The 12,618-nt window shown below is 35.2% G+C and overlaps 1 protein-coding gene and 1 non-coding gene across 2 annotated transcripts; both read left to right on the forward strand.

The window, feature by feature from the left end:
- Positions 1-6,743: 6,743 nt before the first annotated feature.
- Positions 6,744-6,828, forward strand: TRNAM-CAU (transfer RNA methionine (anticodon CAU)). The gene is given in 2 exon segments: positions 6,744-6,781; positions 6,793-6,828. It is a non-coding gene; the product is annotated as a tRNA-Met (tRNA).
- A 485-nt stretch (positions 6,829-7,313) lies between these two features.
- Positions 7,314-11,150, forward strand: LOC147480906 (dihydrolipoyl dehydrogenase, mitochondrial). Its single transcript, XM_086575790.1, has 2 exons — positions 7,314-7,841; positions 9,689-11,150. Exons 1-2 carry the CDS (start codon positions 7,593-7,595, stop codon positions 10,937-10,939), a joined length of 1,500 nt encoding a protein of 499 aa, XP_086431916.1. The 5' UTR covers positions 7,314-7,592; the 3' UTR covers positions 10,940-11,150.
- The last annotated feature ends 1,468 nt before the right edge of the window (positions 11,151-12,618 follow it).

Here is a 12,618-nt window from a genome sequence, read left to right on the forward strand (position 1 = left end):
GTGTGGGTCGCGCTCTGACATAGGCTTCTTAAGATGCAGGCGCGCTCTGACCTCTTGATAACAGTACCTCAATTTTTTACAGTAGCTTTATAATGTCATACACATGTTACTGCATATCTTGTTTTGTGTATTCTCTCTGTAATCAAGACGTGAGAATCTCACAACTCCATAAAGTCCTCAGTCTTAGCCTGTTTCTTCATATTTGCGTTGATTTCGGTAAAACCAAGGAAATAGACTAATCAAAAGAACTTATAGTAATTAACTAGACAATATAACATAAATATGGGCATACATGTGTAGCATTTATGTGCTTATCAACTATCACCTACATAAGGGATGTATTCCTCATCTGATGATGCATAACTGTGATATCCCTCCTCTGCATCAATTCTGTCTACATGTTTTTACGCCTGCTGGTTCAGCTACAAAAGTAATCAAACATCTAGTAAATATATCATCACCTCTATCTTGTACAATACAAATCAAATGAAGAACAAAATAAGAAGTAAACTATACCTACAACTTCATCTAGTTCAGCAACATTGCCTTCCACTCCAAAGTTCAAAAAGTCTAAGTTAGCAGTGTCATCAAACTCACCATGGCCAGATTCATCTGCTAAAATCAATGAAACATTTAAACAAATATGAATACATCTCAAAATGAATAACAAAATGAATGAGAAGTATACCTGCAACTTTGGAGCAAGAGCTTTGGGACTGGGAACTTCTCCTACTCTTCCTTTGTTTAGAGTTGCTTTGAGATTTTTCTCCTTCAATAGAACAATTTGCTTAACTTCCCACACCCAACTGGTCCCCTTCATGTGTTGTATTGCATTGGTTATTGGGCCCTAAAGTATTGGACTCAGACCCATCATCCACAATATTATACTCCAAGAGTTTTTTACCCTTACAAGACCCACTTGTCAAGTCTAGCAACCTATCCACTTTTTCAACTGTTGGCCACTCATCAAGATCAAATTCATGTCCTTTCTTACATGGTATTCATTCAACATATGTGACATCATCATCATCACTTTCTTCTGTTTCATAGTCTGTGGGTGGGTAATCACTAGAATTATCTTCATCATCACTACTCAGTTCCTCCACCTCAATTACATTGACATACAAATGACTATACCCTCTGCTATCTCTACTTGCATTAGCCCACATATAAAACAAATCATCGTCAGACACTATTTGTTTTATGTTTTCTCCATCAACCCAGCTAAGCTTAAGTATAGGATTTGGGGGACAATCCATTTTACGTGTGACCCAAGCAACCAATTCCCCTATAGATGCTTGGTAAGCACCTAAAACTGTAATACTAAACCCCGTAGAGACATAGCATTTTAGGTAATTATGTGTTTAATAATCATGAAACAATTATATTTTCATATTTTTGCAGGTTTTCACAGTTAATGTGAATATGATGATAAAACCTGCATCAAAGTATGAGAATATTGTGCATACTTGAAGTCTTCCCACTCAGCCCCAGTGAAGCCGAACAAAGCCTGACTAGAGCCGAAGATTCCAACGGGACAAAACCAGTGAAGAATGGGACCACGTGCAAAGAAGCAGCAAACTTTCGAAGCTCACATCTTTCAAACCTGGACTCCGATTTTGGTAAGTGAACTACCAGTATGACCAGGGCGACTAGCTTTACGCAAAGATATAAAGTTGTAAAAACGCCAATATCTCGGGCCTCCACTGGACACAACACATGGACCCACTCTACGGGCCCACAAGAAGTGATGAGTCATCATGCATGGACAAGTGGCAAGTTATGGGCACTCTTGGACACCTTGCAAAACAAGATAAGACAAAGAATTAAATGCATGACTAGACTTTTGATTAGAAAAGGTGTGAAAAAAGTTTGGATGATTTGAAAAGAAAAAGACAAACTTGTAATAAATGTGAGAAGGTTTCACGTGAGATAGGGGGGTATATCTTTTGGGATGTTGGAGAAAGAGGGCATTCCATTTTTAATTTTTTCTTTCCATTTTGGTTGTTTACTTTTCATGCATCATATTTTCTCCCATTTGAAGCTTTTGTGTTAGGTTGATACAGGAGGTCTTTAACTTCTAATAAAATCTATTTTCTTCAAGTTAAATTTCCAGTTCTTCCTTTGCTTTTTCTTACTTTTTCATTTCATACATGTAAGACATAAAATCCATCCAAGGACCATGAGCTAAAACCCTCCCAAGGAGAGGGTTAATGATGATCATGTGAGGATCAGGATGCATTTTAGTAGTCCAGAATCACTACTTAGGAAAATAGGTTTTGATTATATATCTGGTCCCAAAATGACTGAGTCTGATCAAGTTTGGAGTGTTGATACTCCATATCAATCTCGTGCGAGACCCAGTTAACACTAGGTCAAGTCTCGTGCGAGACCCAGTTAACACTATGATAGCCGTTAGCCCTCTAGTTTGACCAGCTGGTGTATAATTAAACCAAGAGTTGAAGTGATATTCTAGAGATGGAATGTTAATTCAACTCCTCATGCTAGTGAGATGAACTCAGAGATGAGTACATCTTACTAGGGATCGATACTCGACGCCGTTTCGGGTTTGTCTATGAACTCGAGACAGATTAAAACTGTATTGATAAGGTACTCTAAAAATTTGTAACTGACCTTGCATGATTATGATTAACCCTCTTCTTGTATCTCTTCTTGTATGATTAACTTGCATTCCAAGTTTTAATTGAGCAACATAAGAAATAACCTAAAATCCTACTCACTAATTCTCTTAAAGTTGTAAATTCAATTGTGAACTTTGCCTAGTCCTAAGGTTTGGATGATTCCTTACTCGATCTATACTACCAACCCACGTGAATAAGGTAACTTGACTAGTCGGACGTTTTACGGACTTTGGACTCAAAAGAACAAACCTAAAAACACTGATTATCAATGTTTTATCACCATCTATCATGTATGTATCCACTGTTTCCCCACCCATATAAGCATTGCACATAACACCATCTATAGTTGCTTCTCTCCATTCTCCATTAATATGTATCCTCAAAACCCTATATCCTCTAACAGACATTTTTCTGAAACACAGTACTGTACAAATTCAAAATTCAAAATTACATTTTGCTTAAACATAGTATCACGCATTTATATTAAAAAGTAACTCTTTTTAGTGAACTTACCAGTGCGAGTGAAGTGAGAGAAAAGGGGGAACGATAAGTGACAACCACGATCAATCCAAATGAACGCGAGAGTGAGACAAACTGTGAGAGAGAAAGAACGATTGTATTAAGTTAGAGCATAATTTAGGGGGTTTTAATGTGGTGGGAAAGCCAAAATATTCCCGCTCTGTAGTAGGGGTAAAATTGTCATTATGCTAAATATCAATGTCCATTATATAGAAAATTGACGGAGTGGGGGCAGTCACTAAGGATTTTGAAAATTGGGAGTATTTACAAAAGGGTACAAATTTTGGAGGATTAAGTCAAAACACCCCTTTTTATATATATATATATATAAATAATATTTATTCAGAAAGTGTGGGAAGCACAAAAAATTACAACTAGTAAGTGAGTGAGATCCTCACTTGAACATGAAACAAAAAAAATAAACTAGAACTCCTTACTCAATAAACCTACAAATACACATCACACAGCATAGTTCAATTACCCGTTGCCATATCCCATTCATGCGATTTTAAACCTTAGGGGGTGTTCCTAACCTTCTTTTTTTTTTGAGAGAGAGAAAGACAAAACAATTGTAATAAAAACAACACCTTGATGTACACATGGAATTGGACGCAAGGTTGTTCAATTACCCATTGCCATCCATGTGATGATTATAAACATTAGGGGGTGTTCCTAATCAATTTTTATAACTCTTGTTATTTTTTAGGGAAAGAAAATGAGAGAGAAAGAGAACCAAAACAATTGTAATAAAATCAATAACTTGATGTACATGCATGGAATTTGACGAAGTTGTAGACATTTATTTTCACATCACGCGGAATTTGATACGAGTGAAGTGGGTGCATGGCTAATTACTAAAGTACTGGAAAAAGTGGATTTTTGTACTACCATTATTAACAGTCCTAGAGTTAGGCTTAAAGTGGTGCATGCCTCACGAAGACTCTCGATTTGCACCAATTCCCCAACCACAACGACATTAATCGAGCTCTAATGGCTTGGCCTGGGATGGTGCTGGTGGTTTTTGTCACTCTTACTATAGTTTTGGCGAGGAAATGACTCCATGGCTCTCGTACCGAAAAACAAATGAACAAAATGCTAGTGGACAAACATGATGCAGGTATCATCCTCTTGTTCTGATTAATAATATTCAACCATGTTTATTTGAAAACTTATTTTTTTACCAAAAAAGAAAAAAAAAATATAGAAAAGAGGCTATAGAAAAAGTACTAATTATAGAATGTCTTGTAGAAATATCAACAAAAAAATGTCTTATATATAATAGGTTTTTACATAGCTTTCAGCTAGCTAGCTTTAGCATACTATCAAGTTTTTCAACATGCTTTAGGAGAAGCGGATGTTCCACATATTTTGCAAGTTTATCTTTAAAGTCCCTCCCCCCCCCCTTTGAGATAACCTTCTATTTTGGAAATCATTACTGATTGCCCCCATTTCATAGTTAATTTTTCATATTAACAATTTTACCCTTATGTCAAATTTGTAAAAACCACTCATTTTTAACATATGTCTTTGAAAATTTTGAAAAAATAAATAAAAAAAAAAAAAAAAAAAAAAAAACTCAAAAAAAATCTGGAAAATTGAAAAAAAAAAATAACAAAAATTTGAAAACAAATTAAAAAATATTCGATAAAAGGAAATTCTTAAAAAAAAATTGAAAATTTTCAAAAATTGAAAAAACAAATCGGAAAAAAAATTAGGGGGTGTTTGGAACCTATTTATTTATTGCCAAAAAGTGTTTATTAGTGAAAAAAAAAACATTTTTTGAAAAATAAATGCGTTTGGTCTCTATTTTGTTAAAAAAAATAGTTTTTCATCCAAAAAACACTTTTTGGTCCCAAAAACTCATTTTGTGATAATTAGGTAAAACTTGTTTTTCAAGTTAAAAAATTGTTTTTCTTTGAGCGAAACACTTTGGCAAATGAACTGCCTCGATGTTTTAGATTTTAATACTTTATGCCGCGATATGCCAAAATATGTCGAGAAATATAGTGCAAAATCTGGTTTGATAAAATAGTTTTTAAGAAAAATCACAACCAAATATGTTTATTCAAAAACTGTTTTTAGAATAAATATTTTTTTATAAAAATGATTTTTAAGAAAAAATAATTTTTTGAAAAAATGAGACCCAAACACCCACTAAAATAAAATTGAAAAAATACATAAAAATTTGAAAAAATAATAAAACAACTCAGAAATTTGAAAAAATAATAAAATTCATTTGTTTTCCTATTTTTTGAGTTGTTTTCAAATTTTTACGCATTTTTTCGATGTTATTTTATTTTGCCGAAATTTTTTTCCGATTTGTTTTTTCATTTTTTGGAAAATTTCGGATTTTTTTTTTGAATTTTCCTTTTATTGAATATTTTTTTAATTTGTTTTTGAGTTTTTGTTATTTTTTTCATCTTTTTTTTTTTCAATTTTCCGGATTTTTTGAGTTTTTATTTTTTTTTTTTTTTTTTTAATTTTCAAATTTTTCAAAAAGGTATGTTTAAAATGGGGGGTTTTTACAAATTTGGAAAATTAACTCTGAAATGAGAGACAATCAATAATGATTTTCAAAATGGGGGGTTATCTCAAAAGGGAGGTCTACTGGGGGGTTAAGTCAAAAAACCCCTAAAGTTTTCAGTTGATATACTCTTCTCTGTATTTGTCACCATCACAGCCTCACTTTGTTGCAAAAGCTCATAACTAGCCAACTCAAACATTGTAGAATTGATTGCTTTTGTTTTTTTTTTTTTTAAAAAAAAAAATAACTACAATGAAAGTGTGTCTTTATTTCATTGTGTGTATAATCGTTTTTCAGACATTCAGCTGACGCATACAACTTTTTTGCGATTGATGTGGTATGTTGCTTTTAAGCGGTTGGAGTTTGTCTAAGACACATACTACTTTTAAGGGAGTTCAAAGATCGATATAAAACATATAATTATGCATCCAATGTAGCTAGTCCTTTATTTATTCAATTTAAATCATATACGAACATGAGTACAAACATACTAGGGTGCAACTTCAGCATTCCCATGCTCTATGGCTTTGAACTGTATTGTATCCCACAATTTTCATTTTGCCAAATATAGTATCTCCAATTAGTCAAATTTTGTAAATTGTTAACTATATTTGGCAAGTTTAGTTTTTTTTTTTTTTTTTAATTTTTTTTATTATTTGTGACAATGTTTAGAATAGCTAGGAGATCATATCTACAAAAAAATTAGCATAATCCAAAACTTATAAATACCCTAATGATTTTGAGTTTATTTACGTGTTAAGATAAAATATGTCATTCTTTCTATGTCTCTGATTGATAAAAATTAAAAATCATCTATTGCAAAATTTAATATTTTGGGTCTTTTTTTTCGCACTCTCGAAGCGTTGGGCAAAATAGAAACTCTTAACGTTAAATTTTAGTTATGGAAAGAGTTTTGATATTTTGAGAAACTCAAATATCAATTAGAAATTTTCGAGTATGTCAATTTATTTGAGAAAAAGAGTTTATGTTACACAATCTTGCTCCAAATATAGGACTCAAATTAATAAGGAGAACTAGTGAATCATGAATATCAGAACGGGGTGGTGGCGCAGTTGGCTAGCGCGTAGGTCTCATAGCTAAAGAGTGATCCTGAGGTCGAGAGTTCGAGCCTCTCTCACCCCAATGATTTTTTAATTTGCCACGAAAATGTCCAAATAGGATATGGTCAAGACTTGTGAGGACACCGTTTTCCATGAGTTGAATGGTCAATATTATTTTTGCTGCTCAAAATAAAAACAAATCTGGATAAAATGGATAATCTATCATGCAAGTGTTGTAACTGTATTTTTTGAAGAACAAAGTGAACAAACAACTGTGTATGGGCTTCACATCCATGAATTATTTGTTAGAGCAAAAACAATAGCAAAGGCAAACTAGCGTGCATTAAGAAATATATATAAACATCTACTTGACTTCAAACATTATACACAGGGTGACTTGGGATTTATGGGTTTCGAAACGCTGCAAGTGTCCAATCCATATTGACACATAATCCATAATTAGTATACTGAAAAGCAGTGGGAGTGAGCGGAGCTGTTGAGTGAGAGAGAGCGCAAGTTAGGACTTTGGGTGGGTGTAGAAGAAGGAGAAAGAGTGTTTGGTGAAGAAAAAGAGAAGAGATTGACGACAGACAGAAACCTACCAAACAACATTTTGGGCCACGTACCCTCCACTCGGCCCAAAATGTGGGTGTGTCAAACCCACTAAACCAAATTAAAATTTCAAAAACGTCAATCGTCTACTATTGATGCAGTGGTTGCACCATACAACTCTTTTTAAAATATGTTGCATATATTTATTTCTTCTTCTTCCTTAAAAAAATTTCTCTTCTTCAAAAAACAAAAAACGCAGCCACCATTTTTGTAAGTAAAAAAGAAAAAGAAAAAATGGCGTTGGCAAGTTTAGCAAGAAGAAAGGCATTAGGGATAATGAACTCTTCAATAAGATATTCGTTTTCAGTGACGAGAAGTTTTGCTTCTGGATCGGAAGAGAATGATGTAGTGGTTATTGGGGGTGGGCCAGGTGGTTACGTGGCAGCAATTAAAGCGGCTCAGTTAGGACTCAAGACTACTTGTATTGAAAAGCGTGGTGCTCTTGGTGGTACTTGTCTTAATGTTGGTTGTATTCCTTCCAAGGTATATAATTGTGATTTCATTTTCAATATTTTGTTTATGGTTTTAAGGATTGGATCTGGGCTATTGTTTTCTTGTTGATTAGTTGAGGTTATAACCATTTGTTTGTATATGATTTATTTGATGATTGTAAAAACTTTGTTTATAATTATAGGAGTGGATTGTTTGAGTATTTTTTTTGTTTTTTCATTTGTTTCGCTCTTAACTTGATGATTTGAAATTGCATTGGGCCCGAAACTAAATATGTTATCCATTATTGTAATATAAACTGTTTACATTTAAATTTACAAGAGATAGGGTGTTAAATGCGTCTGGTTTCAGTATAACCAATCATATTCTTGTCCTCTATATGTTCTTTTGGTTGAAACAATGCTCCCACAGTCCCACTTGGTTAACAGAGAATTGGTTAAAAATAAATACTGTGATGAACCAGAATCAATTTTGCTCTTGGTACATCTCCTTTTGTTTATATGAAGTATTTTGAATTGGTTCTTGTGTTTCTGCTCCCCGTGTTATCTCTACTGCCTCATTTCTCTCTCCTCTAGGACCAGTTTCTGTTTTCTCTTCCTGTGGTTGTCTTTTGTTTATGCTTGTGCCCCTTTTCTTCTTAACGTTGAATTTATCAATGCTATGTGCATATGGGAGTAGGGCGTAGGGAGCAGGGAGTAGAGAAAGGTGCCAAGGCTTAATGGGGCAGCTGTCAAAGTTGTATGGGCTCTATGTTACACGGACACACCATATTTCAAAAATAATCCGTGTCGGATACGTATCCACGTGTCCGTGTTGGACACACATGGACACATATTGAATGTAATATACCTCAATTTTTGGTATTTTGCTGTGTCAGACACTTTGTATCCGTGTCGGATACGGGCATATGTATCCGTGTCAATGTAACTTAGCGTGGGCTAAGTTTTGATTGCTTGGTCATTGTGTGATGAATTTTTCTAATCAAGAAATACAAATATTTTGTTAATGATCAAAGAACAATGAAAAGTATTGAATCAAGAAGAAGAGAACTAGAAGATGATGAGTTGAACCACGTTTTTTAATAGTTGCATATGTATCCTGTAAAGAAAAATCAAGCTCAAAATGTAGTTCAACAATTCTATTTATAAGAATAGATTAGGTTTACCATAACTACTTGTGAGCTAAGTAATTAGTGTTGAACTAGGAAACAATCTCTTGTCAAGTCTTATCCAGACTCTTCCAAAAGCTCAAGTTTCCAAAGTCTAAGTTTTATTTATTGACTTAAACAGCAAGGAAACATGTTCATATTCGGATTGGGAGTTAGAGGTTCCAAACTTAGTAGTTCTGGATTTGGAGTTCCTAGTAAGGAGTTAATTCTCCGAACCTACTACTCCAACCAATTCCGAGCCTCCTTTTTTTATTTCACTTCTGAACCTAGGAAGTGAGATGGTCAGGACTTGGACTTAAAGTATGTTATGGTATTTCCTACCCACACTAAGACTATATCCGAGCCTTAAAAAGGCGTTGTCACGTGTCACATGTCTATTCGCTAAAAATATGTACACACAATCATCATTTGAGGGAACCTGATGTTCTATATTTTATTGGTTTATGGTGTTTTTCCAATATTTTCCTAAAAAGTCATGATTCATATGTCCTATGCTTCATACTTTTGTGTGCTGCCGCCTCCTGTTATCCCTCTTATGGTATGACGTGTTGCTTTTGATCTTGTCTGATTTGTTAGGTTGGTTTTCTTAAACCTGTTTTGACTCTTTCTTGTGTATCAAATCTCTATTATTAGATCAGGATAATGTTACAGCTCCTTCGTTTCTTGTCTTTACTTATTAATTATCAACACTGTTTATAATTCTTTTGTCTAGGCACTTCTTCATTCCTCACACATGTACCATGAAGCCAAGCATGCATTTGCAAGTCATGGGGTTAAGGTTTCAAATGTGGAGGTCGATTTGCCTGCCATGCTGGGACAAAAAGATAAAGCGGTTTCCAATCTCACTCGAGGTATTGAAGGTCTTTTCAAGAAGAACAAGGTAACCTATGTCAAAGGGTATGGGAAGTTTATTTCACCATCTGAAGTGTCTGTTGATACAATTGAAGGCGGAAACACAGTTGTCAAAGGCAAAAACATAATAATTGCCACAGGTTCTGATGTCAAACCCCTTCCAGGAATCACAATTGATGAAAAGAAGATTGTATCATCAACTGGGGCTCTATCTTTACAGGAAATCCCCAAGAAACTTGTTGTTGTTGGTGCCGGTTACATTGGCCTGGAGATGGGTTCAGTGTGGGGACGGCTTGGATCAGAGGTAACTGTTGTTGAGTTTGGGCCAGACATTGTCCCAACTATGGACAGCGAAATTCGTAAGCAATTTCAGCGTACCCTTGAGAAGCAAAAGATGAAGTTCATGCTAAAGACTAAAGTAGTTGGAGTAGACTCCTCTGGTGAAGGTGTCAAGCTGACTTTGGAACCATCAGCTGGTGGTGAGCAGACTACACTAGAAGCTGATGTTGTTCTTATCTCAGCTGGAAGGAATCCATTCACAGCCGGGCTTGATCTTGACAAGATTGGTGTAAACACCGATAATGTTGGTCGTATCCCGGTGAATGAGCGCTTTGCCACAAACGTTCCCGGTGTCTATGCTATTGGTGATGTCATTCCTGGTCCCATGCTAGCTCACAAGGCAGAAGAGGATGGTGTTGCTTGTGTGGAGTTTATAGCAGGAAAGGAGGGTCACGTTGATTACGACATGGTACCTGGGGTTGTATACACTCACCCTGAGGTGGCATATGTTGGAAAGACTGAGGAACAGGTGAAGACGCTTGGCGTTGAGTACCGTGTGGGCAAGTTCCCTTTCCTGGCAAATAGCAGGGCCAAAGCTATTGATGATGCAGAAGGGTTGGTGAAAATAATTGCTGAGAAAGAGTCTGACAAGATATTGGGGGTCCATATCATGTCTCCTAATGCTGGGGAGCTCATTCATGAGGCAGTGCTGGCCATGCAGTATGGAGCTTCAAGCGAGGATATTGCTAGGACATGCCATGCACATCCAACAATGAGTGAAGCCTTGAAGGAAGCTGCAATGGCCACTTACGACAAGGCCATTCATATCTAATACTGAGTTTTGTCTAAATTTTATATAGCTCTTGGGAATGATTTCGGATAAGTTTCTTTGCACGACACTTGGCTGTTTTTGCACACTGAAATCAATTGTTCCTGTTATTGCATACTAATATTTCTTTTTTGTGTTTGTCAATGCGCGAGTGAAATTGTAAGAGAAACATTTCTTTCCTGATTTACTGTGGAACAGGGCTTCTTGTTTTTCATCGAACCTTGTAAGATGCTCGTTAAAATTTGATAAGCTCTTGTATTGGATCCCTAAGGGACCATATCCAATCCCAATATCCTTTGCCGAAAGAACATTACAGCTGCTGATAATTTGTTGCTTATAGTGTTTGGATAGGCGGAGTACGTGTAATTTTTATGTGGTTTACTGGTTAGTAAGTACGTTATTTTACTCCTTATGGGTATCTTATGCAAGGTAACTAATAATGCCTCGTAGCTCGGGCTATGTTACTAAACTGACTTGTCGGTATAATGCACAGGTTTCTGTCATATTTAGTACATAAACCTTATAATTTTGCCTATAGCCGTGATTCCAACAGTTAAGTTTCAAAACAAAGGGATGCCTATAGCCGTTATTCCAAAAAACTTGTCAGAAAAATCTGGACCGGATGTTTCATTTTGACTGTTTTGTATCCTGTAGAACAAAACTCGGTGTGAAGATGTATACGGATGTCTGATTAAACTGGATTTCATCTCTTAGCACTAGCAGTGGCCTGGTGCCCTGGTTTACCACAGCTCTTGAATCATCCTCGGTCCTTGCGTTGACTATATCCATTCACAAAGGTACGTCTGTTTTCTGCGCGTATGAAGTTAGTGTATGAGGTGCTTGAGGTTTTTCTAGCTGATCGAACAAGGTCTTCTGCTACAGGGTAAGTTGGACATGTCACTTAACAGTCTTAAGTAGTTAAGTACACCACTTCCTTAGGAATATCAGTCAGTGAAGTCTGAATTCAATCCCCTCGTTAAAAAAAACAAGGTATACTAAAATTTCCTTCTTCACTCTATTATGCGGTCTTAAACTCTCAACTGCTATTATTTTTAAATCCGAGTAAAGCAAGGCATGCTAAGATTTCTTTTATGTAATAGGTCACTGGTAAGTGGTAACTCGATTTAAATGGTAATATCATCACTGGCTTCATATACTTTAAGGTATTTGTTATTGACAGACCCCATATTGTGTTGGGCAGACTCCAACAAAAAAAACAATTATTACAAGTGTATTATTGGTGTCAAAAAATCCAAAAAAAAAAAAATATTACAAGTGTACTATTGGTCTCAAAAATTTGAATTTGAAAACCCCAAGTTTAAAGGACTCAGCTAGATCGTTCATTGTGCAAACCCAACGATGTGGCCACACTGTGTAGACTGAGTCCCCAACGATGTGGCCACACCGTTTGAACTAAGTTTCAAATGCCAAAAAATAGAATTTTATATTTTTTCAAAGTTCAAATCTCAAACAATTATTGGCCTCTTTTTTTTTAGTATGTATTGTCGAAGAAAAATTAAAAAAATCAATTTTATATTTTTTCAAAGTTCGAATCCCATTTAAACTTTGAAAAAATATAAAATTCTTTTTCTGCTTTTCTTAAAATTCTTATCTCAATCGCTAATAAATGCATGTATCTTGAATTTTGGACTAAGTCTCAAACGATGTGACCAAGTCATTTG

This window comes from Coptis chinensis, chromosome 8 (assembly GCF_015680905.1).
Source record: "Coptis chinensis isolate HL-2020 chromosome 8, ASM1568090v1, whole genome shotgun sequence".
In the NCBI taxonomy this organism is placed as follows: Eukaryota; Viridiplantae; Streptophyta; class Magnoliopsida; order Ranunculales; family Ranunculaceae; genus Coptis; species Coptis chinensis.

Excerpts from the sequence above, each read along its gene's own strand:
- LOC147480906 (XM_086575790.1), top strand. The coding sequence starts at position 7,593 with ATGGCGTTGGCAAGTTTAGCAAGAAGAAAGGCATTAGGGATAATGAAC. Across the intron at positions 7,842-9,688 it reads TTGGTTGTATTCCTTCCAAG|GCACTTCTTCATTCCTCACA; the intron begins GTATATAATTGT and ends TCTTTTGTCTAG.